Source organism: Aricia agestis, chromosome 11 (assembly GCF_905147365.1).
Source record: "Aricia agestis chromosome 11, ilAriAges1.1, whole genome shotgun sequence".
Classification (NCBI taxonomy): Eukaryota; Metazoa; Arthropoda; class Insecta; order Lepidoptera; family Lycaenidae; genus Aricia; species Aricia agestis.
Genome location: NC_056416.1, coordinates 5,253,411 through 5,277,813, shown reverse-complemented (window position 1 = coordinate 5,277,813; position 24,403 = coordinate 5,253,411). Strand labels below are relative to the sequence as shown.

The window sequence follows — 24,403 nt, the reverse complement described above, 5'->3', positions numbered from 1 at the left end:
TTATGTATCCGGAATTAAAAAAAGAAACAAACATATATCATTTAATATGGTTTTATTGCTTTTCAAAATATTCGCCGCGATGATCGACACACTTTTGCATACGCTGGAACCAATTTTCATAGCACTTTTTCCATTCTGATTGAGGTATCTCCAAAACGTGCATTTTGAACGCATCAACAGCCTCTTCGCGGCTCGAAAAACGTTGACCACGTAATTTGTTCTTCGCGTATGGAAATAAAAAGAAATCGTTAGGTGCCAAATCAGGGCTGTACGGCGGATGACCAGTCAATTCGATCTTTTGACCCTCCAAAAACTGAGTTGTTTCAGCTGAGGTGTGACAGCTAGCATTGTCGTGATGTAATATGATTCTGCGTTGTCGGTTGTCCTTTCTTATTTCTTCAAAGACTTCTGGTAAACAAATGGTCGTATACCATTCAGAATTAACCGTTTTACGATTCTCTAATGGCACTGTAGCCACATGTCCATTAATTCCAAAAAAACAGGCGACCATTTGCTTCAAAGTACTTTTTGCACGAGTAACTTTTGTTGGTTTCGGCTCATCTTGGAACACCCACACCGTTGACTGTTGTTTAGTTTCGGGGTCATATGCATAGATCCAAGATTCATCACCTGTGTAGATATTATAAACGGCTTTTGACGTACCACGGTTGTATTTTTTTATCATTTTTTTGCACCAATCGACACGAGCCCGTTTTTGATCGATTGTCAAGTTGTGCGGAATCCAACGCGAACATATTTTTTTACAGCCAAATGTTCGTGTAATATCTTATGTATGCTCGTCATACTTATGCCTAAGGACGCCTCTATCTTGCGATATGTAACATGACGATCACGCATTATTAGTTCCCGCACAGCATCTATATTTTGTGGGACAACAGCTGTTTTTGGGCGACCTTCTTTATTTTCATCCGTGAGCATAGACCGCCCACGATTAAACTCACTGTACCAGTGATAAACAGTGGTTTTTGATGGTGCTTCATCTCCAAAAGTTGCGGTGAGTTGAATAAAGCACTGTTGTTGATTTAGCCCACGCCGAAAATCGTAGTAAATCATTGCACGAAAATGTTCACGCGTTAAATCCATGGCAAATGAAGACACGCAATTTTCAAAATGACGCCACAATGGAAAAATAATTGACAGTCACATGAAACAAAATGTATTCTTCAACCAAAGAGTTCTATTTTCAAATGTTGTAATTACTTTTTAAATATTGTTCTTGTAAGTGGCCAGTTCCGGATACATAAATAGCAGCCCTCGTAGGTACCTATTTTCCTAAAATTTTTATCTGGGTTTTTAATGTTTAATATTGGTAGGATATTAACCATTAGATATTCGTTATAGTGCACAAGTGTAGGAAAGTGATGCAATATCCAGAAACGTGTTATTTTGTGTTCTCTCCTAAACTCTATCGAAGTTTCAGTAAAGGGTCTACCACTTTACTGAATGGTGCATGCACCGCCTGAGTTCATATTATGCACTCTAACACACACACACACTCACTCACATACGTACACACTCGCACCATGACACAATGTATTAGGTCTTATGCGTTAAAAGTCAAAAAAGTTGATTCCGTAATCACAAATATTTGCACCCTAGATATGAATCATGATGGCATGAAAATAAATGTAGCATACATATTAAAATCAATAAAACCTAATATACTTAGTACCCACACAAACACACAACATCTCTAATTTTTGCATCATAGCAGTTTTTACTTACTGAAACCAATACACTGTCGTAGGGCTATGGGGCTCGCACACACACACACACACACCCTTCTTTCCCCCTAGACAGTACCATTTATTGAACCCAAAACACACGTGTCGTAGGGCTAGGACACCATGAACACAAACATACACACATACACACACACACACACACACAAAATGACCTTTTTATCCTTAACTCTAGCCTATTTTTACATTTAATATATAATATCTAAAAGTATTTGTTTACTAAACCCATATATTAAGTCTATGCTAAATCCAAAAACATGATAGATTATAAAATTATAATAACATGAACATTGGATTGTACTTCTTTTACAACCGCCTCAACTGTGAGAATCACTGACTCCGATATCGTATATATATAATAGTTTCGAAGTCAGAGATCAACCAACCTGTGCCATCCGATTTTAAATTCTAATTTGTTCAACAAAAAAACATTATTCATTGCCTGTAAACAAGATGTAAGTTTTTGGGATATCAATAAACGTATTATTATTATTATAACTTTACTGAATCGAACGACTTGACTTCTTGACTGTATTGACTTTTACTTAGATTGACTAGACTTTAGACCTGACAATATAGAAAAACGATGCTGAAAATTGTATTTATAATATTGTTTTCCCGCCATAATATACTCGATACTGCCATGGTTAAATGGCTGAAGTGCCATAATAAGAAAAAAAAAACATTTGACTGTCAAATGTCAATGTCACTTTCCGTTTTCAGTACTGTCAACTGTCAAACCAGGAAAGGAACGGAATTTATTTTGTAAATTCGTAAAAAAGCTAGCACGTATTATAGTTTCTGCAATGCGTTTGTTTATTATGAGTTAATGTGTGTTTTAAAGGTGCTCTATTATATAAAATTAATTTGTGCGTACAAAACATCGTAAATGATCTAAAAATTCAGGATTCTTACGTTAAACCAAGGCCATTCCAATTTCCAGATTAAAATAATAATCTTTATTAGGCTTCCTAGCTCCTACACGGGATGTAAACTCTCTGGAGTGCCATAACAATACCTAAAGGTGTTAAATATTAATCAAAATGGACTCAGGCACAGACTGGCTCTGTGACATTCTCCAAAATGTTCAGCTAGAACAATTTTACTTGCCAATTCGTGACCAGCTTCAGGTAAATTTAGTTTAGAAACTATAAAGATCCATAATAATAGTACAAATGCCACAGTAGGTGTCTTTGTTCCTTCTTCATTACTCAGTAATTAAAATCATCAGATGAAATGAAGATAGTTCAAGTTTCATGAAAGAAAATGTACATCTATTTTATCATGGACATAGAGTTACTTATGAGAGTATTTCTAATTTTAGATAACAAGGTTGGCTCATTTCGACTATGTGCATGCGGAGGATCTAGAGAGAATTGGCATCAGTAAGCCTGGTGTGCGCAGGCTGCTAGATGCCGTCAGAAAGAAGAAGCTGCAGCAATGGAACCGAAAGTTTTGGAACAAACTGTTCGGTTCATCATCGTCAATATCCAGAGAGAAGACTGATTTATCATTGAGGCCACAAACACAGACTGAACCTAGGACCACTTGTATTATACTAGAGAAGGATATTGTGTCAGTAAATTTTATTATTTACAGTTAAAAAATTATAAATCATCAGGTCTATATCTTAATTCTAAAATCTTATTATGAAGGGAAAACATTAGCTTGTTTGCATTAAATAGTGTCAGCAAATAGAATAAATTATAAAGAAAGGCAGTTCCTATTGTGGCAAAATGTATGGTCCATTACCCTTGTGATTACCATATTTTGTTTTAAAGTCGTGGCCAACATTTTATTTTAAGTAAACAAGTTGATTCACATATTGTCACCTTTTTATTATTTGACACAACACTTCAAATGAATATTATAACTTTTGGTGAAAATATTCTTTATTACAAATGGTTATAAATTAAATAAAAAATATTGAATTCTAAAAGGAAAATAGTTTCAGCAAACGGCGACCTACATTATTTTGTGGGGTTATCTCAAGCCCAGCAGACAAATCATTGTCAACAAACATTGACTTAATGTTAAAACAACCAAAATAGGTCCACAATTGCATAGTTTAAATATTTTATTTTCAGGCTGCATAATGAGTTAGGTAATGGATCCTTTGGTGTAGTAAAAAGGGGAGAATGGAAGGTGTCGGATCAAACAAACCAAACCGTTCCAGTCGCTGTAAAAGTATTAAAAGCTGATGCATTTTCCCAGCCAGGAATCTATGATGATTTCCGACGAGAAGTAGAGGCTATGCATAGTCTGAAACATCAGAATTTAATAAAGCTACATGGTGTCGTTTTTCATCCTCTCATGATGGTTTGCGAGCTTGCTCGTATGGGTGCATTGCTAGATTACATAAGAGCACAAGACGGAAAAGTGTCATTGAATTATATTGCAAAATGGTCTGAACAAGTGGCCTCTGGGATGGGATACTTGGAGAAGAATAGATTTCTACACAGAGATTTGGCCTGTCGAAACATATTGTTGTCTACATTAGACTTGGTATGTATGGAGTATAATTCAGTTATTGTTTTTATTAAAATATGTAATATTATTATTACAATATTTCTAAATACATCACACTTATTTATTGGTAAATAGTTGAAGTTGTGACCATTTCAGTTTAAAAATATTGTGTAACAAATTGATGAGTGCTGTGTTAGTTTTAATTTTCTCAAATATAAAATCGTACTCACCCCTGTATCCAAACACACATATACTTAACCCGTATCTAAACTTATCCCAATTTCCCTGTATCCTCACTTACCCTGCCCGAACTTATCCAGACATATTTTTGCAGGTAAAAATCGGTGACTTTGGGTTAATGCGAGCGTTGCCCGACGCTGACGATTGCTACGTAATGAGTGAGCGTCGTCGTGTGCCATTTCCCTGGTGTGCACCGGAGTCACTGAGGTCCAGGCAGTTCTCTCACGCATCTGATGTCTGGATGTTCGCGGTCGCTCTGTGGGAGATGTACACGTTTGGGGAGGAACCATGGATGGGTAAGTTTTAAGTTGGCTTTGCATGAGAATTACCGGATTTGTGTAAATGTAGTACTATAACGGACCAAACAGCCCACAATCCTGCGTCGTGCTATCGAAGATTCTATTGATAAATATTAAAAATTATAGGCCGCGATCAACATTGAAACTGGAGTGGCCAATCGACATATTAACATTACTAGAGATCGCCCAATGGTCGAAATTCGACCTTAGTTTCAACGACATTAGGACTACCTATATTTTGTAAAAAAATATTGACTATCATATTTTTTTCAACTCTTGTCTTTGGGACTCAGCTGATCTCAGACTGGCTGTGTAAGCATTGTCTAATAGCATCTAAGATTCAATAAAAAAAACTATAATCCATTTTCAATTTGCCACCTTGTTGTCAACAGACTTCAACCATAAATAAAAGAGTACAATTCGTATATATAGGCTTGTCACTCAAAAATCTGTAATTTTTCCTTGTGTGTATAATATCAAAATAATATTAGCTCGATGCACTCCTTCACCATATAAACTATAACTGTGCAAAATTTCATTCACCTACGTTTCCCTATTTTTCGTCAAAAGGGATACAAAGTTTTTGGCTCACGTATTAATAGATAATATAGATGTGTGTCTACTATTAACATATGTTTGCCCTGCTTGTGTCTTGAGTTTTAGGGTAGCGAACCCTAAAACACAACAAAATTTACCTAACATTTTACCGAGCGATCTTTAAATTGCACGGCCTATACCTAACATATAACCATCCACCATAAAATTTAAATATCACAATTCACATAAAAACTTATGTAATTTAATGTAACTTGTAACTTAATTATACAGGCTGCAATTAAACCTTCCCACCAATTGTCGATATATTGATCCTTGTTAAAAATTAAAATACACGTATTTTTTCTTTTCAATAATTACTCAGTACTAAAACAGTGAGATATATAGGTTCCGAAAGTTTTCCTAAAAAACACCATAGTCCACAAGTAATGGACACTACGCGTCGCCGGCGCGTGGCTCCCTGGCACCACCCCTCGCGTCATTCCCGCTCTATGCGATTTTAAGTGGGATAAAATATGTTATTGTAAAAAAATTAACACCCTATTTTTTCGTTAAATGTACTCTGCTAATGATACTTTAGCCCTAAAAAAATTTGGCTGGTAGCTTTAATTGCACCCTGTATTTGTCAGGTTTGAACGGATCAGAAATCCTTCGGATGATCATGAGGGAGGGTCAGCGACTCTCCTGGCCGAGTGCCTGTCCCCCAGACGTGTACATGCTGATGATGCAGTGCTGGGACCTCAACCCCAAGGAGCGGCCAACCTTCTCCGGCATACAACGATACCTAGAGACAAATAAGTTCGAAACTGCTATCGCTAGTCTTAGGTAAGTTTTAACTTCAGATTCCTTATATATTTATTCCTCTATGCTTATACTATCACAGAAGTTGATTATAGGCAGATGGCAAACCTATGTAATTAGTTCGCTTTATGTCGAACCCATAAAGTTAATATACCTAGCGGAATAGAGAAACAAAGGCCTGAGCAAGAGAGATGTCACTATCAGTAACACTGCGTGTTAAAAAGAGACGTGTGATACATGACAGCAGCACTCTTTTTTTGACGTCCAGTCGGCACGTGCCGCACGTTGACAATTTAATCTCATAGAAATCATGTTCAATCATGCCTGTGTGTATACATACACATATTTTTACACACAGATGAAACCAATTTCGGTTTCGTTTGACAGCTCGAGATTGTTGCTCTATACCGCTAGGTATATTAATTTTATGGTCGAACCCAGTCTACAGGTCACGACAAACATTGAATTGACATAACACGATCAAATGACGTTGGTACATCATCTCCTATGAATCAATTTCTTTGATGATACTAAATTTTGTAATAATATTTTTCCTTTCCTTCCTCCCTTCCTTATTCCAATCTCTTCCACAGTATCACCTTCGCTCCTTCCTTGCCTGGAAGAGATTGCTACCTAGTAATTAGGCCGCCATTGTGACACCTATGTAATCTTGTTTAAATTGTTTGTATTTTTTCTGTATTGTGTGCACAATAAAGAATATTTGAATTGAAATTGAATTAAAACCGAAAAGTTTAAGAATTTCTCTGAAAAAAATGTTATAGGTACTGTAGTCAAGGGCGTCGCCAGCCGATGGTGCAGGGGAGGGGGCAAGTTGACTTTACCTACTACAATTTATACTTTTCTCATTCTTTATAAATGCGAAAAGTAGGTATGAATTGTAGGTAAAGTCGACAGCACATGAAGCTTTTTACTTGTACTACGAGCCTTACATCTATTACCAGATTTTAATATTATATTGGTCGTTGTTTGCATTATATTTTATTGTTATTCTTCTGTGTTCTGGCTGTGCTCTGTCCTTGTATGTTTAATAAAGAGTTTTTATTATTTTATTTATTTATTTGGCTACTTTTTTAGAATCTCTAGGGGGAGAAGGCAGCTGCCCCTCCCTGCCCCCCCTTGGCGACGCCCTTGACTGTAGTTAAGTCTGTTTTCAGTGAAGGGTACAATCTAATTTCGCGACTTTATTTACGTGTGCTAAAGTTTATAATCATAATGTAAATATGATAAAAAAATGTAAAAGGTGACGGAGACATTTTTGTCCACCTTGCCTTTTAAGGCGATCGCAAATTCCAAAACACAAGAGAGTAATAATTTTTGTAGAAAAATATTTAAAAATATAATTTGTAGTGTAAAATAATAAAATAAATAATAATAAAAATAACGTAACATGCAAATATTATATATCAAAAGCAATTTCATTGTATGTAAAGTGTTTGATTTTGGAAAGTTTGTGTGAAAATATTGCGAGTGCGCCCCTCGTTTTGTACCTCGTCGTGGGACGCGGGGTCAAAATACTCCGGGCCTGTCCTGAGAAAATCGTTTAGGGTTGTCACTACGAAAGTGCTGGCACTCAACAGACATAAATGTTGCTTACTGCTAGTTTTTTAATATAAGAAGACATAAGTGGAAGAAACAGGCAAGTCACAGTTAAAAAATTGCCGTTTTTGGACAAATGGAGGCTCTAGGACTAGAGTCTAGACAAAAACGGCAATTTTGAAATTTTAAAAAAGTTGATTGTATATTGTGTAGCCAGATATATTAAGCCAGATGTTAAGTATGAAAGTTACACGCCTTGTGTAAACTATTAGGAAAGAAAGGAGTAATTTTCCTTATGCTATAAAATGTTAGTTATCTGGTTCTTCCACCCACGTATTTAATTATATTATTATGTTCATTATAGTCTGATAAATTAATATGAACCTAGGTGCCAGATATAAATGGAAAAATATATTTAATTACTTATCATATTATATCTTTACGTTTTTATGAATATTTTATGTTTGTTTATTATTATTTTATAATATTATTAATTTGCTTAAATTTTTCGTGTTTTCTAAATTTTCTATGTTCGTTTATTTTCGTAACAAACTTACACAATCAAAAGAAGACAAACAATCTGAAAAAAAATCTTATTTGAAATAGTATCCTAATTAAAATCCAAAAATAACTTTGTCCTCGAAATTGTTATGACGGCTTTATTTTGTTGAAGCCCTTATAAACCTGTTTACTTATTTTTGGCACGCGTATATTCCAACTGGCTGTGTAGGTTGAGTAATGAGTTACAAAAGTATCAGCAACTTTTTTTTGTTTTACCATTTTACGAAGGAGTGACAGAAAAGCGGACAGGCAGCGAAGTCTCAGTTTTAGGGTCCCCTTTGGGTACGGGACCCTCAGAAATTGTGTTATTGTTTTTTTTAATGCAACCTCAATATTTTTTCGCAGTTATAGGAAACAGGGGCAAATGACAATAGAAGCGGGCGACGCTATAATTCTAATAGACAAGAGGCCAGAGTTGCATTGGTGGAAAGGACAAAACCAAAGGAGCTTAGAAGTCGGACTTTTCCCTTGGTAAATATGCTTTTTCCTTCCATATTCACATCATCAAAAAGTAATAAAGTTATACGATTAGCTTGTCTCAAGTTTACCGTGCCCTGGTGGGGCCCCGTATAAGTTTGGGGGGTCCTCAAGAATGGTAGCTTACACACGTTGGGGGGCCCGTATTATTGATACGGTAGATATGGAGGTAGCTACGCCACTGGCTTGTCTGGATGTTTTGTCGCATACTTTGGATTGAGTGATAGAATTCCCGAAAAAATTATTTGTCACTTAACGATTGTTGGTAAATGCCTGTAAATTGTAGACAACACTTATTTTCTAATGCTGATTCTATTAGCTCCTTATCATATTTTTCAATCCGTATCAATCTTTATTTAAGTTCTCATAAAAATTCTTATAGTAGCTATAAGAATATCTTCTAAAATAGCTAACATATTTAAAAGATGTTATTTTCGCAGCACCCTAGTATCAACATCGAAGCCTAAAAATAATCAGACCCGAAAACCAGCGACCGTGTCGCCGAGCCGCAGAGGTGAGTGACGTCACGTTCTCAGTAGGGGTCGCCCACGTGTACCGTCGAAGAAATCGATTCATAGCCAGTTGACGGACCCACGTCATTTGGTCGGATTATGTTAATTCAATGTAAGTCGTCATCTGTCGACTGGGTTTGATATAATTTGACCAAACTACGTAGGTCCGCCATTTGCCTATGAATCAACTGTGATAGTACATAATAAACGTAGATAATAGCCGTATGATTTATGTATCCAACATGGGACAGGAATATCACATTTCTTAAAACACATTATAATGATTATTATAAGATGAAAATTTTCATACTAAACCTTCAGAGTCGGTATACGCACATTAAGTGGATTAGGTAACTCAAGAGTGCATTATCACTTATCAGGACTTTGCTCTATGTGATGAGCGAATTTGATTTCAGGGACATAACGTATCCATACTTAACTGTCTGTAACCTCTTCACGCCCAAACCGCTGAACCGATTTTGCTGAAATTTGGTATGGAGATACTTTGAGTTCTGGGAAAGGACATAGGCTACTTTATATTCTGGAAAAATGTGCGGTTCCCACGCAATTAACAAATTTTGGCTTAATCATAATATTATGTTTAGACTGTCTGAAACACAAAAGACTCAAGATGCTAATATTATGTGAGTGGGGCAAAAATTTATTAAAACTAGAATATTATTTCAACTAGTCGTTTCCCACGCATTAGTTCACTAAGGTCTCGGTCAATGATATAACTAAACAGGAAATTCGACGCTTAATTATTTTTATAATAAAATATTTCTCTTTTGACTAGTTTGAATGCGCTGAGTTTTTTTACTTGAGAATTCAATTTTTTAATTGATTTAGACTACGCAGAGAGATAAAAGTATATTGTAAATATAAATAATATTATAAATCATAATTCATAATGCATCTAATTTCGATGTCACTTATTTGCCATGGAATAACTAATTACAAATCAAACTTCATATTTTTGATTACAATCTTACTGCCGCAATCAAAGACATTTAATGATAACTAGACTTCAATTTAATGAAGAGTTTGACAGATCATGTATGGCTCAAAGATTTCGTTTCAGTTACAACTTACAGTTAATTAATTTACATTCGACTCTGAGTGCGGCAGTAACACAGGCTGTGAGCAGAGAATTTCAAAATAAACATTAACCTGCTGCCTGCAAGTATAAACTTTACGTGTTAAATCAGTTAAGTCATTCAAGGACTGCGTTAATTCATTGCTACGTTGCCGCATAATATATTACATAAACTGGACTAATAAGGCGCGTAACACTTGCTGTATCGATATCGCTTTCATAAACGAAAGTAAAACTTGCAACTTTGATATATTAACATATTTTATGTTATCGTCGAGAATTTCTTATATAATGTGATGTTTTATGGGATTTTTAGTTTTGAAGCCAACTTAAAAATAATCGGCCAAGTGCAAGTCGGACTCGCGCACGAAGGGTTCCGTACCGTTACAGAGCAAAATTAGCCCAAAAATTTTTTTTTTGTATGGGATTAATTTTTTATTTTATTTTAAAATTATTATTAAATGTTAAAGTACACATATAACTAAGGACTTTGAGAAAAATTCAAGTACCTACCGGTTGCTATTATTGATATAGAGCAAGAAAGGCCAAAAAATCACGTTTCTTGTATGGGAGCCCCCCTTAAATATTAAAATTATTTTGTTTTTAGTATTTTTTGTTATAGCGGCAACAGATATACATAATCTGTGAAAATTTCAACTCTCTAGCTATTACCGTTCTTGAGTTACAGCCTGGAGACAGACGGACAGACATTGAAGTCTCAGTAATAGGGTCCCGTTTTTACCCTTTGGGTACGGAACCCTAAAAAATAACAAAGGAGTCTCTACTTAAGAGACACTGGTCTCTTAAGTAGAGACTCCTTTGTTATTTTTGAAAGTTTAGCGGTTCTGTGTGTAGGTCTGTGGCATTGTATCTCCTAAACGGGTGATCTGAATGGATTTTAAAGCGGAGGCGAAAGAAATCTCAATTCTCATGATAATTTATCAAAGCTATGCTAATACAGGCTTAGACCTATAATTAAAATAGTCATTTCGATATTTACACTGACTACTAAGGGTGAAGCCAAACGAGCGTATTATCTTGTGAGTTGTGACTTGTGAGTCGCAGAATTTCGGTCGCGTAAATATCTTTTCATACAAATCATGACTCATAAAATTACGCTCGTGTGAATCAAACAGGACATTTGTATGAAACTGAATGCAGCAGAATTTCTGCCAGCCGAAATTCTGCGACTCAACTCACAGATTACGCTCGTTTGGCTTCACCCTTACTTCTTGTTCATACCTTGCTATGGGTGTTGGGTAGCAATAATGTTACAATGTCCCAACGGAAATCAAACCTGCGACCTCGTTTCCACTCATTGTTGATTGATCAATAGACGTTCGGATTCTTTGTTTTATACTCGCCTTGTTAAGTATCTTCGTTTTATAAATGATTAACCTCTAATAGCACATCAGTTGGTTAAATATAATAAAAAACTGTCAGTTGTTCGAGTAGTACTAGTATCTAAAATATTTTCAAAATTCATATAAAATGTCAGTATGGAATTCTGTGTATCGTTATTTTAATAATTATTATATTTTTTAGTGATGAAAACCGATGTTTTAGCTTCGATTTCAGCCTCTATCGACCATTTCGACAAAAATCGTCATTTCTGAGGGGTTAGTGCGAGTTTTATTCGATCATACGCATCGAGCACGTTTACGCGAATTTATATGGGATCAAAGCAGTATCCACGTTAGCCAGTAGATGGCGCTGCTTTCATTCCATATAAATTCGCGTTAACGTGCTCGATGCGTGTGATCGAATAAAACTCACAATAACCCCTCTGTTGGAAACTTGAAGTATGGAAATTATCTTGTAGTTACAAATGATTATTTGTTATCTAAGAATGTGTAGCGACGCGGACTCGTCACACAACAACAAAGCACCTTTACATGCTTGTACATTTTTTAACACACTAGAATCTAGATAATTGCCCGCAACTTTCTAGATTCTAGTGTGTTAAAAATAAAATTTGTGTATCGCGCCGGAACCATACATTTTTCCGGGATAAAAATTATCCTACTTATGTCCTTTCCCGGGACTTAAAGTATCTCCATACTAAATTTCCGCAAAATCGGTTCAACGGTTCGGGCGTGAAAAGGTAACAGACAGACAGACAGACAAACACTTTTATAATATTAGTACGGATTTTATGACAAAGATTTATTTAACGCCAACTGCCAACCGGCTAGTGCTATAAAACACATTTTTATGAGAAGACTTATCAGACGATCTGTCTGCTTTTGGCGGGCATAAAATGTATCGAGCGTGCGCGCACGCATACGTAATTGGATACGTATGAAGACGTGAGTGGAAGAACACGATAAGTAACATTTTGTAACATACGGACATTTGCTAATTTTGTCCCTTATAATATGAACAAACATTGTAACTTATCTTACTTCATCACCTGGCTAATATGACTACACATCTAATGCACAGTTATTTCAAATAATATTCCGTTACGAATATAGTCCACCGACGCTGCGAACTGCAAACAGCGCGAACCGATTAACTGTCTCATCCGCCACACGACAAAGCGTAATACTGCATCTCGCTCTATTACAGTTTCGCACAAGTTTCGCAGTTGTTTCGCGTTTCGCAGTGGTAGACTAAGTACGTAGAGCCATGCCACACGACACGATGCGGTGCGGCGCCTGACCGGTGCCGCTCCTATTTCCTACATATAAAAATGTACGGTATGGCACACGGCGCCGTCCGGTGCGCTCCGGCGCTGCACCGCATGCGCACCGGAATGGAGACGATGCGGGCAGGGGTGTACCGTGTATGTAATGGTGGAGCTCGAGTCCGTCTCTGCTACAGTACTGCAAAACGTTGCGGCGCCGCACTCACCGGCCTCCGGTGATGCGCCGCACCGCGTCGTGTGGCATGGCTGTAAAGCCTCCATTTATGAAAAGTCAATTTTTTAATGTTACTTATCGTGTTCATCCGCTCACGTTTTCGTCTGTGACGCACCAGTCACCACACACGATAACTTTTAATTACTACATTCATAATAGCCGTGACCGATTTATATATTACTTTTCGTCTTTTCTACCTTGACTGTTACGTTTATGCTATATGCCCACAACTCATTGCAGCGAAATTATGATATAGCACGGGAACTGTTTTTTTTTTATAAACGAGCAAAAGGGTCACCTGATAGAAAGCAACTACCGTCGTCCATCACAAGAGCTGCTGGTGCATTGGCGGTCTTTAAACAACTGTGGTTGCCAAGATACAAATTATCCTATGTCCTTTCCCGTTTCTCAAAGTATCTCCATACCAAATCATCTTAATCGGTTAATCGTTTAAACGTCTAGGTAATAGACAGACACTTTATCGTATTAATAATATTAGTAAGGTTTAAAATTCGTCGTCGTCTATGGACCATGACTATTAACATCGTCGGCACAAACAAAGAGAAAAAAAAACAATACTAATTTTTGTTAGCTATGGCCTAATTTTTGACATAGAAAAGCTAGGGTTGCGATTAAAGTATTTTATTTATTTTTATTTTATTATTTATTTTAGGACATGGAGGCAATAACGATGATTATCAATATAAAGTCACTTTTATAAGACGACCAAATTACATTTTCTTGTTGTGCACTATGCTATTACACTGCACCGTGAAATATAACTACGCAAAACCTTGCCATGGTTATAACAATAATATGTTAATCTGAGAACGTGCTACCAATAATAATGTTTTGCATAATAATATATTATTGTTTCTAAAATCAATTGACGATAATAAATGCTGTTTACTGCTAAATATTATGTAAAGATATTGACATTATTTGTGCATTTAATAGACAACATCACAATAATCCATATTATAATAACGAAATAAAAACTAATATAATAAATTCAAAAGTGTGTCTGTCTACATGTTAACTCTTCACGCCCAAACCGCTGAACCGATTTTACTTAAATTTGGTATGTAGATACTTTGAGTCCCGGGAAAGGACGCAGGCTACTTTTTATCCCGGAAAAATGTATGGTTCCCGCGTAATAGTCGAATTTTGGCGGAGTCGGAGTTGCGGGCATCAACGTAACGTAAAGACGCCGTAAGCGGATTAAGGACGTATTTTCCAATGACGTTTGCTATTTGTTTAGAATGCATGAGTAATCTTATTGAACGTAGTCACAATATAAATATCATACAGTATATAGTAACACAAGGTATGACGCGGGCGCCTTTGAAACCAAGCTAGCTCAACACGTTATTATGTGTATGTAGGAGCCTAGCTACCTTAAGAGGGCGACTAACCCAAAAAATCAAACATCGACCTTCTCTCTTCACACTCACGCCCGTCTTTCATATGCCAGGTGATAAAGGACGACGCGGAATCATCGCCAAGTTAGTTTTACTTGATTAAAAGACGAACTATAATCAATAATGAATAGGTAAAAAGTATAGGCGCGTCTAGTTACGGAGTGGCTACCGAAAGGTCGGCGAAACAGGGGCAGACCCAAGAAAAGGTGGCGCGACGAACTAGACGCTGTTTATAAAGAGTGGCCAAACACAGCAAAGGATAGAGACGTGTGGAAGGAAAGAGGGGAGGCCTTTGCCCAGCAGTGGGACACAAACGGCTAATTAGAATAGAAAAAGTATTTTGAGCAAATTTAGATTTTATCAATGCCTTTTTAGATATTAAAAAATATAAAAAAAAAAGGAAACTTCGAAGTTCCAAGCAAAAATGTGTATAAAACAAGGTTTTTTTGTAAAAAAGAAACTATCGAGCATTTTTTCAGTAGTCGTGTTTTCGTCTTGAGCATTTAACCGACGTCGTTCGTTTCGTATCGCTATCGTCGTCGCCGTATCCTTTAATCTTCATGAACTGAATGACTTGTGTAAAAAAAACAGTTTTCTAGACCTTACAGATTTAGAGAAGTATGTAGTCAAGTTTAAGGGTCAGGTGCATTCTTAAGTTATCTCAAGTCACGCTATGTGTGTGTGTTTATTTCAGGATGTAGATTGTGGAGTACACACACTTCGATCAACTGTACATATTTATTTTAGTATTTTTTTATTAGTTAACATTGTCATGATAATATAACCATTATAGATTCTCGTATCTATTTGCTATCGTTTTATCATCGAATGTCAATAGTCAAGTTCATTGCAGGAAGTCGCGCCCTTCAAGGTATTTTAGGGCAGGACTATCTCTGATAAGACAAGGCGTGTCCATTAGTAACCCATAATCTTACGTACATAAAACGAGTCAAAATATTCTCCTAATAATTTCGTTTGAGTCATATTTTATTGACACTTTTCTTAATAAAAAAAAAATCGATAGATGACCTCCTCAACTTTGTAGCGCCAAAATTTGTTTATCGCGAGATTACCGCACAACTTTCCTCGAAAAAAAGTCCTTTACCAGGACTCAAAATATTTCCATACCTAATCAAAATCGGTACAGTGGTTTGGGCGTGAAGATAACAGACAGACAGACACGCTTTCGCATTTATAATATTAGTATTAGTAGCGACCATAACACATTTTTTTCAAAGAAATTGCGATTGCTAATAGAAACCGTTTTACGTTATCATTCCAAAATCGCTCTACTTTTGAGAGCTTTCTCTCTATATTGAGATAGAAAGAATCTTGAACACGAATTGCTAACAAACACAACTCTTTACAGATTCAACTCCCAACGGAATTACCGACGAGATACAACTCCGTAAGCGACGCACTATCGAATCAACGCAACCGTCGTCAACGCGTGCTGGCAACAACGCCAGCAAACACTTCAACTACAACAAACTCATCAACGACAGAGCGTCGCTACAACAGGAACTAAGAAACACCAATACCCCACTACGACAGGAAAACGTTTCGAGAAGCGTTCGAGATACGTATTCGAAGAGTATGAGCCAAGGTAAGTTTTATTAATGTTAAAGCTTAGTTTGTTATGCCAGCAACAACGCCAGCAAACACTTCAAATACAACAAACTCAACGATAGAGCATCGCTACAACAAGAGCTAGAAACTCTAGCACACCGTTACAACACGAAAATGTCTTTAGAAAGCGTTCGAGATACGTATTCAAAGAGCATGAGCCAATGTTTGTTCATTATTGCTTCCAAAATTAAAGTTTTGTTTTTGGCTAGACACAGGAGTAAAGTTTTCAACAGCAATAAACTGATCAATGATAGGTCGCTTCAACAAAAGCAAAAGACTAGTGAGTGAGGTTTACGACTAACTGAGCGACTTTAATGAGTAACGCTCAAACCGCTGACCTGATTTTGATGAAATTTGCCATAAGTCCCGGAGAAGGACGTAGGATATAATCCCGAAATCCAACATTTGATAAAATAACACACCGACCAAGAAACCAACAGACAAACAGACACACTTTCACATTAATAATGTTAATAAGGTGTACTTTTGTATTTGCAGTGCGCGAAGACCTGTTAATCGATCTGGATCTGCCGCCAATGCCAAACTTCTACTGGTCGCCGACCAAGTCCACGGATCCCAATGTTCACTCGATACTGGATGAGCCCATCGATGTGCCTGAATTAGGTAGTTGTGTGTTTTTTTTTAATTTTTCAAACATTAACGGACAAGGACAAAACATTATTGTAGATGTGTTCCTTGTAGAGAGTTCAATGTGAAACTAGCAGCGCTGAGAGACCAATTCTTTTTATGAACAAGCGCGCGCGAGTTTCCCCATACAAAAGTGATTTTTTTTAAATCTTTTAGCGCTGCTACTTTCACAGTGAAAATACTTTAAGATGTGTACATGTTCTCTACAAGGAATACGTACACACCTTAAAGTATTATCACTTATAGTATGTCAAAAAAGTAAAGAAATTAAAAAGTGGCAACATCGTAGTGTCATCCTTTCAAATCAATTAAGAAAAAAGGGATGACACTACGATGTTGCCACTTTTTCACTTCTTTGTCAATTTCTTCACTTCTTTGACAGACTATAGTTTTGTTATGCTTTGTAATAGTCCTAACTACTCTCTTCAAAAAGTTAAAAAAAATTATGCCCTATGCTAAAGTTTCCAACAAAACAGACTCAGAACTTCCCAGTAAAGTAGATGCAATTACATAAGGCTCGCTTAGTGCTGTCGTCTGTACGACAACACTAAGTTGTGGTACAAGTTACAACGATAGTATAAAATCAAAACAAAATACAATAACATAATGTTCTGTAAAAATACTTTATTAACTGCCAAATCTTATATTTTCTACATATTTTCAGAACAAGACACCGTGATTATGGACTGGGGACAGCAAAGCATCGAGAGTCTTCCCACCACCAGTTCTGAGGCACAAAACGCGCACAACTCACAGATATACGGAGCCAAGTCCTTGGACAACCTGAACACATCTAGTCAAGACCCTTTCGACACCAGCGGGCTATGGCCAAAAGACCAAAGACCGAACTACGATTTCGACGACCAAATCAAACAGGCCATCGAAGAGTCCCTAAAATATTCAAATCCTTCCACCAGTACCGACACACAAGTTTACAATAATAGTGTGAGTAACACGAGTACCCCACAGGAGTTCACACCGAACAATTCTCAGTACTCGAATACGAATGACTTGAACGTGAAATCGTTCGCACAAATGTCATTAGACGATAGAATATCCGAATCTCTGAATCTCAGATCTAAGAATACTAATAGCGATAATGTTTATGGTAATAATGTGAGCGCTAGTAACTATGGAAGCCAAAAGGCCGCTAGCACAAGTCAAGATTACAACGAGTTCCCGATTTACAGCAATTTTGATATGAATCCAGCGCAGCAGCAGCTTATATTAGAGACTAAAGACTACTATACCAAGTCATCCACGACTAACCAAAGCAACAACTACGAGAAAAACATTTACACGCCAAAATACGAAGGAGATAAGCTCAGGAATTTCGAGTGTCTAGAAAATTCCAAGAACTATTCTGCTTTGAAGTATCAAAATGTAAATTTTTATTCAAATTACGCGACAACTAGTGCTATGTATGATGAAGTTCATGATACGGCGAGCATCGCTAGCAATATATACAGCGAAATCGGCGAGGGGCCAAGTAGCTCGCAAGGGCCAACTTACTCTCAGAGGCCAAGTCACACTCATGGGCCAAGTCACTCTCAGGGGCCAATTTACTCTCAAGGTCAAAATCGATACGAAGCTGCCGGTAGGTATGAGGCCCCTAGTCAATCGCAGGGGCCCAGCCGATACGAGGCACCCGGTCAGGGCCCCCGATACGAGGCCACTGCGACTCGTCTGTACGACGAAGTATACGAGTCGACGCCCCGCCCACACAGGCCGGCCCCACCCTGCCCCTCGAAGCCTAAATGAGGATAAAATACCCCTGAATTTTATGTTTGCTATCCGTTAGAGTATAATACAAGATTATACGTAAATCTAAATGTTATCGATATATATTTAAACTCCGTATTAATCTTTGATGGTGTAATGTTTTAAAGATTATAGAAATATTGTAAATAGAGGCCAAATTTATGTGAAATTGTATTACTTGGTGTGATATAATTATTGGTGTGTTCGACCGCAAGTTAATCTTATATAAGAGATTTCAAAATAATATATTTTTAGCTTTTAAATGTTAAAAGTATACGGATACAGGATACTACATATTTCTCTTTCGGTCGAATGCAGTATAATTAAAGCTGGCTGCTTAAAATTGCCGTTAGACCAATCATGGTTAATGTGTTATAAAACTACTGTACCTTATAACGAGACAGCTAATTTAAATAATAGAAACTCATGTAGAATTGATATTAAAGTGTTACTCAATAGATAAGTTATTAAAAACAAATACTTTGTCACTCGCACAGCAGTTATTTTAAGTTAGTGTAGACTGTAGAGTATCAGATTTCTTACATAGGTGCTTTAATCTTCTTTAATGTATCGATATATTTTTTTACTGACTATAATATTAATGTCAACAAGGCTAGTCTTATCGCTTGCCTCAAAAGATTCTAGAAAAGGATACATGGATGGAATTAAAAGGTTTATTTAAGTAATTCTACAATTATTATGTAGATTTTAAAGAAACTCATTTACAGAGTAACTTCTTGTCTTTTATTTTTAAAAGTCTATTTTTTATGTAGACTTTGTTTTAGTAAAAATTGTAAGTATCTTCTCTGTTTGATTGTTTTTATAACAATAGGCTCTGGACAACTTTTATAACTATTGTAGTCACGATTCACGAAACAAAAGACAATACACATTTGTTTGTCCTATTAACATTAGATTTAGTTTCCGATAGAATATATCAAGGTACTGTTAATTTTACTAATACTCTGACAAAAACAACCGTTTTGTACCTGCTAGAAATAGATTTTTTAGTATATAGTTTTATGTTGTGAGCCATTGGAATACTAAAATTAGTTGTTAGTGATATTACGAATCTACAGCTCTATGCTCAATATTCAAAGTAAGCTATTTCTACTTTCTCTTATGTTAACCTCTCACACAGGTGTATAGGTCAGTTAACTAAAGCTGGCACGTTTACAGTACTCACACTTATGCAATTTCAGTATACAGTATGTTCAAAAATATATATGTTTGCATCATGATAAAAATTATCGTACAATCTGCGTACGATAATAATATGCTATCGTACATAGTACGTATAGGCACAAAATTATCGTATGTGTACGATAATTATCGTATGTGTATTATTGTGTACGATAATTATCGTACAGTTCCGAACGCTGGGCTCCGCACACCGATCACATGTGACTGACTTGTAACATCACGCTGTATTTATAAACAGTAGCAAAAGAAAAACAATAACTGTCCCCTTCACGCTCATAAGATAGACCGCTCGCGAGAGACACGGGCAGACTTTTCATGATGCGTATGCAGTACGACGTCACGCCGCGCGCTTATTCACAGACACTACACAAGCGCAATGTGTAAATGTGTTGATCGTGCCAGCTTTAGTTAACTGACCTATAGTTAGACCTATGGTACTGATTAATTGAAACGTTTTATACGCCACAATATAAGTTTTTAAAAGTAAAAAAAAAAACTGTTATTTAGTTTTTTTTGCAACGGAAAAGCCGCACTACAGATGGTCATATGAAAGCTGTAAGCGTAGAGTAAATATTTTTATTTTTCACTCTGTATTCAGGGTCCCTGAAAAAGTGTAGTGTAATATCGACTTATGACCTAAGTGTAAATTAAAGGCAGTACAGCTCGACAAGGCTTTAAATGAACGTGGGTGACATTGACGGGAGCGCTGCTGGTAAAGGAGAACTGTCAAATGTCAAAAATGACGTTTTTGTATGATAGAAGCGTTTAGTTCCTTTTCTCACCACGTTCATATAAAGCCTTGTCGAACTGTATGTGAAAAGCATTTTTGTGCTTTTCTTTTAGTTTTTAGAAAAATTTCGCGCTTAAAGGGCCTGTTTCACCACTTCCTGATAAAGTAACAGATAGGCTATCCACAACATATTTGACAGATTCTCCATATCTGTCAAGTGTCAAGTTAAGTGGTGGATAGCCTATATTATCAGGAAGCGGTGAAACAGGCCCTAAGTCTCGAAAAACTTTATCCGTCATGTTACTAAAATAACCATCACACTTTTGGTTAGCATCTGGTATTTCTTTTTTAACTAAGTCTAATATTTTTATTAAGTATCTATTTATTTTAATTATAGTTAACTTCTAATTGATATTATTGATGTATATTGGTGTAACTCATATTGATGTTAAATTCTACGGTAGAAATGAATAACGTTTCTTCGTTGTTAAATCTGATTGTAATTTAAGACTGTTTAAACTTTATATACGCGGTCCTTTTAATAAGGCCCATTTGCACAGATCTGGGTTAATCATGTTATAACTTTCGTTCGTATTAATTATTTTATAGGACAAATTTTATCGAAACATACCCAAGGAAATGTTTAACCCACATCTGTAAAAATCTAAATGGTGGAATGAAGTAAGACGAAAATCTGATGTGACTGACATCTTTCCAGCTCGCATAATGTGCAGCAAATCTGTCCTTAAAAATCGACAAAGGCGAATCATAGAAAAATTAGGTGTTTCTTAATATAGTTCTCTATAAAAATGGTATTATACTTTTTAACTCTTCCAGTTTGTTTGTTTGAACTAATGCTGATCTGATTTGAAAAATTCTTTCAGTATTAGATAGCCCTAGATAGCTCATTTATCGAGGAAGGCTATAGGCTATTACGCTAAGACCAATAGGAGCTAAGAAATAGGGGAAAATGTGGAAGAAACGGGGGAAATTATTTGAAATTGCTTATTTTTTGCGAAAAATTTACGGTTTCCGTGAAATTCCTAAATTAAGCCGCGCGGAACATCTAATATCATATTATATATTTGGACAAACAATAATTAATTGTTGTATTTGTTATTGTTTGTCTCTTTCAACGATACAAGGATCGAAAGAAAACCTGTTAATCGACTATTAACTTTAAACAGCGTTGGTAAGATCAGGCTTTGCCTGCAAACTTGCAAAGTCAACATACCCTAAGAGGATTATAAAATATACATATTGTGCAAGTTATGTAACTTGGTTATTGTAAAACCAACTTGGTTTACTGTATAAAGATTGATGTTGATAGTTTTACCAGAGTAGACAGAATGATAGAGTATGCCGACTTAGAACTGATGTTGAAATTTTTAAATTTGACGTATTATGACGAAAATCGTCGCTAGGGTTGGGAACTTGTTACCTACGAATTTAAAACTATGACATATTCGCTGGACGTGTTCCTCTTTGGTCGTATTATTGTTTGTGTTTTGGCACATGCGATTAAAATTGTCAGAATCCAATTTTGAAATCTTTATTTTATATATTTAAAAATAAATTATATCAGCCAGCGCGAGGCACATTCCGTTCATAATCCTAGTGAAACCCGACGAATTTGACAGACATTGAAACCTGTCCGTCTCTTTGCAGTCGAACTACTGGTCGTTATGTCTATTGTGGTTTTACAGTTCAAAAAACATTAGAAACCGATTTCTAAGGTTTTTTTGACAGAAGTATTTATCTTTTTAATAACTTTAAGTATAGTGCGTCAAGAAAGTGAAGAAATTAAAAAGTGGCAACATCGTAGTGTCATCCCTTTCAAATCAATCTAAGAAAAAGGGACACTACGATGTTGCCACTTTTTAATTTCTTCACTTTCTTGACGCACTATGACGTCAAAAAATTTACTAATCAATAAGGATTAGGACTGTTGAATAGGTAAGTTCCTTAAAAACTGTAGAAGCCATTCAATAGAAGAACTCTATATTGACTACTTGAAGTAGACTCGTAGTAAACTTCTGAAACATTTTACTTGTCTACAAACTACCTTAGCGTACCTAAATGTTGATGCATTTTGATGTTTATTACATTTTTTTTAATATTTGGAACTGTTAAATATTTATTAATTATTTAAACAGCGGAAATCTTATTCGCAGTTGCTATCTTTTTTTGTTTCGTTGAAAGATTCACTTGACAGATAAGGACAAAAATTGGGTGTAAGATATCCACTGTCCCTCAATACTAATGAAGATGCTTACAAAGCGTACCGGCGTCAGTTCATATTCAACGCTAGCTATCTTTATCTGTCATGTAACATTTTCAATGTGTCAGATAAGGACAAGTAAACTTTGTTTTATTCTCTTTTCAAATATTAGTAACAAAGAGGATAAATGTTTTATTACAAGACATCACAACGACATTACTTCGAGATTTGTATATATTTACTAACCAAATGTACAGTACTAACAGATAGTATGTTTTGTATTATAACTTGAGATTAATAAAACATAATTGTCCTGTAAAAGTATTTTAATGTAAACCCACTATTATTTCAAAGCATAGTTTATGTATTTAATAGGCACACTTGTGCTTTAGAATTGAAAATGAATAATAATAAAAATACTGTCAATCCTGAAGAAGCGGGCCCCTAGACGATCAATTTTATTGTGCAATATTATCGATATCAAACTAGCCCGCCTTTCAATCATAATGTCAAATAAGTTATTCAATAGAATATTGTTCAATATTATTGTAGGTCTAAGGGCCCGCTAAGATTATCTTTAGTAGATAGAAATTAATTTAATAGATACTGAATAATCTAGTTTACAGGTCAAACTTACATAACTATCACACTAAGTTCTCTTTAAACTTTAAAAATAATTCAGTGGGATAGTTGGAAAGTGCCGTTAATATAGAAAATGTTTTCAGTTTGCAAAATTCTTACGAAGTTTCTTGATTATCGAAGATTAAAAGTTCTTGTGCCCACGCCTTTACGAAACTTCGTCGGAGGGACAGTTCATTAAGACAGAAATTATGTAAGTTATGGTAAGTTATTACCACTTTTTTCAATTTATAATATCATGACTAGACGAAGCCCGCAACTCCGTTGCCAAAAGTCGTTTATATGTCCTTTCCCGGGACTCAATGTATATCCATACCACATCAAAATCGGTTCTGCAGTTTCGGCGTAAAGAGGTAACAGATAGACTGACAGAAAAACATTCGCAGTTTATAATATTAATATGGATTGGTTTTACCCACTGCAGTGGGTAAAACAGTATGCTCATGAGCCATTATGGATATTGTTAGGACTGCACTTCAAACTGATATAAATGTGAAAGTGCATACCTATCGATATGTTAAGTATGTTTGTTGGTCTGTTACCACTTCTCACTAAAAGCGCTTAACCTAAAGTTAAAATTACATCACGAAACCGAATTAACATTGTTTTCATATGCGAGGGAGAAACGTTTCTCCCTGTGACTGGCATTTTGCAAGTGACACCTCATTTTAGGCCAGGTAGCCAACTGGACGATATAACATGTCAAAAACAATATTATTATCAAGGGCGTAGTCAGCTTACGATGGCAATGGGGCAATATTAAGTGCCTTATTGACGTACGAACTTAAGTACGCGGGTTTTAAGTTCGCGAGCTTACTCGGCTCGCGTCGGTGACACACGAGAATCGCTCACACTGGATCACCATGCCCCCAGGCTCGCAGCTGGCGGCTCGCGGCTCGCGGCTCTTTGCTGACACACAGGCGATTAAGATCGTCGAGCAATAAGTTGCGTACTTAC

General features: G+C 36.1%; 1 protein-coding gene across 1 annotated transcript; it reads left to right on the top strand.

Annotated features, from left to right (window-relative positions):
* Window positions 1–2,503: 2,503 nt before the first annotated feature.
* Window positions 2,504–19,392, top strand: LOC121731725 (non-receptor tyrosine-protein kinase TNK1). The gene is made up of 10 exons (XM_042121314.1): window positions 2,504–2,893; window positions 3,088–3,338; window positions 3,851–4,268; window positions 4,567–4,768; window positions 5,956–6,151; window positions 8,591–8,716; window positions 9,163–9,236; window positions 15,985–16,221; window positions 16,743–16,868; window positions 17,557–19,392. Exons 1-10 carry the CDS (start codon window positions 2,807–2,809, stop codon window positions 18,651–18,653), a joined length of 2,814 nt encoding a protein of 937 aa, XP_041977248.1. The 5' UTR covers window positions 2,504–2,806; the 3' UTR covers window positions 18,654–19,392.
* The last annotated feature ends 5,011 nt before the right edge of the window (window positions 19,393–24,403 follow it).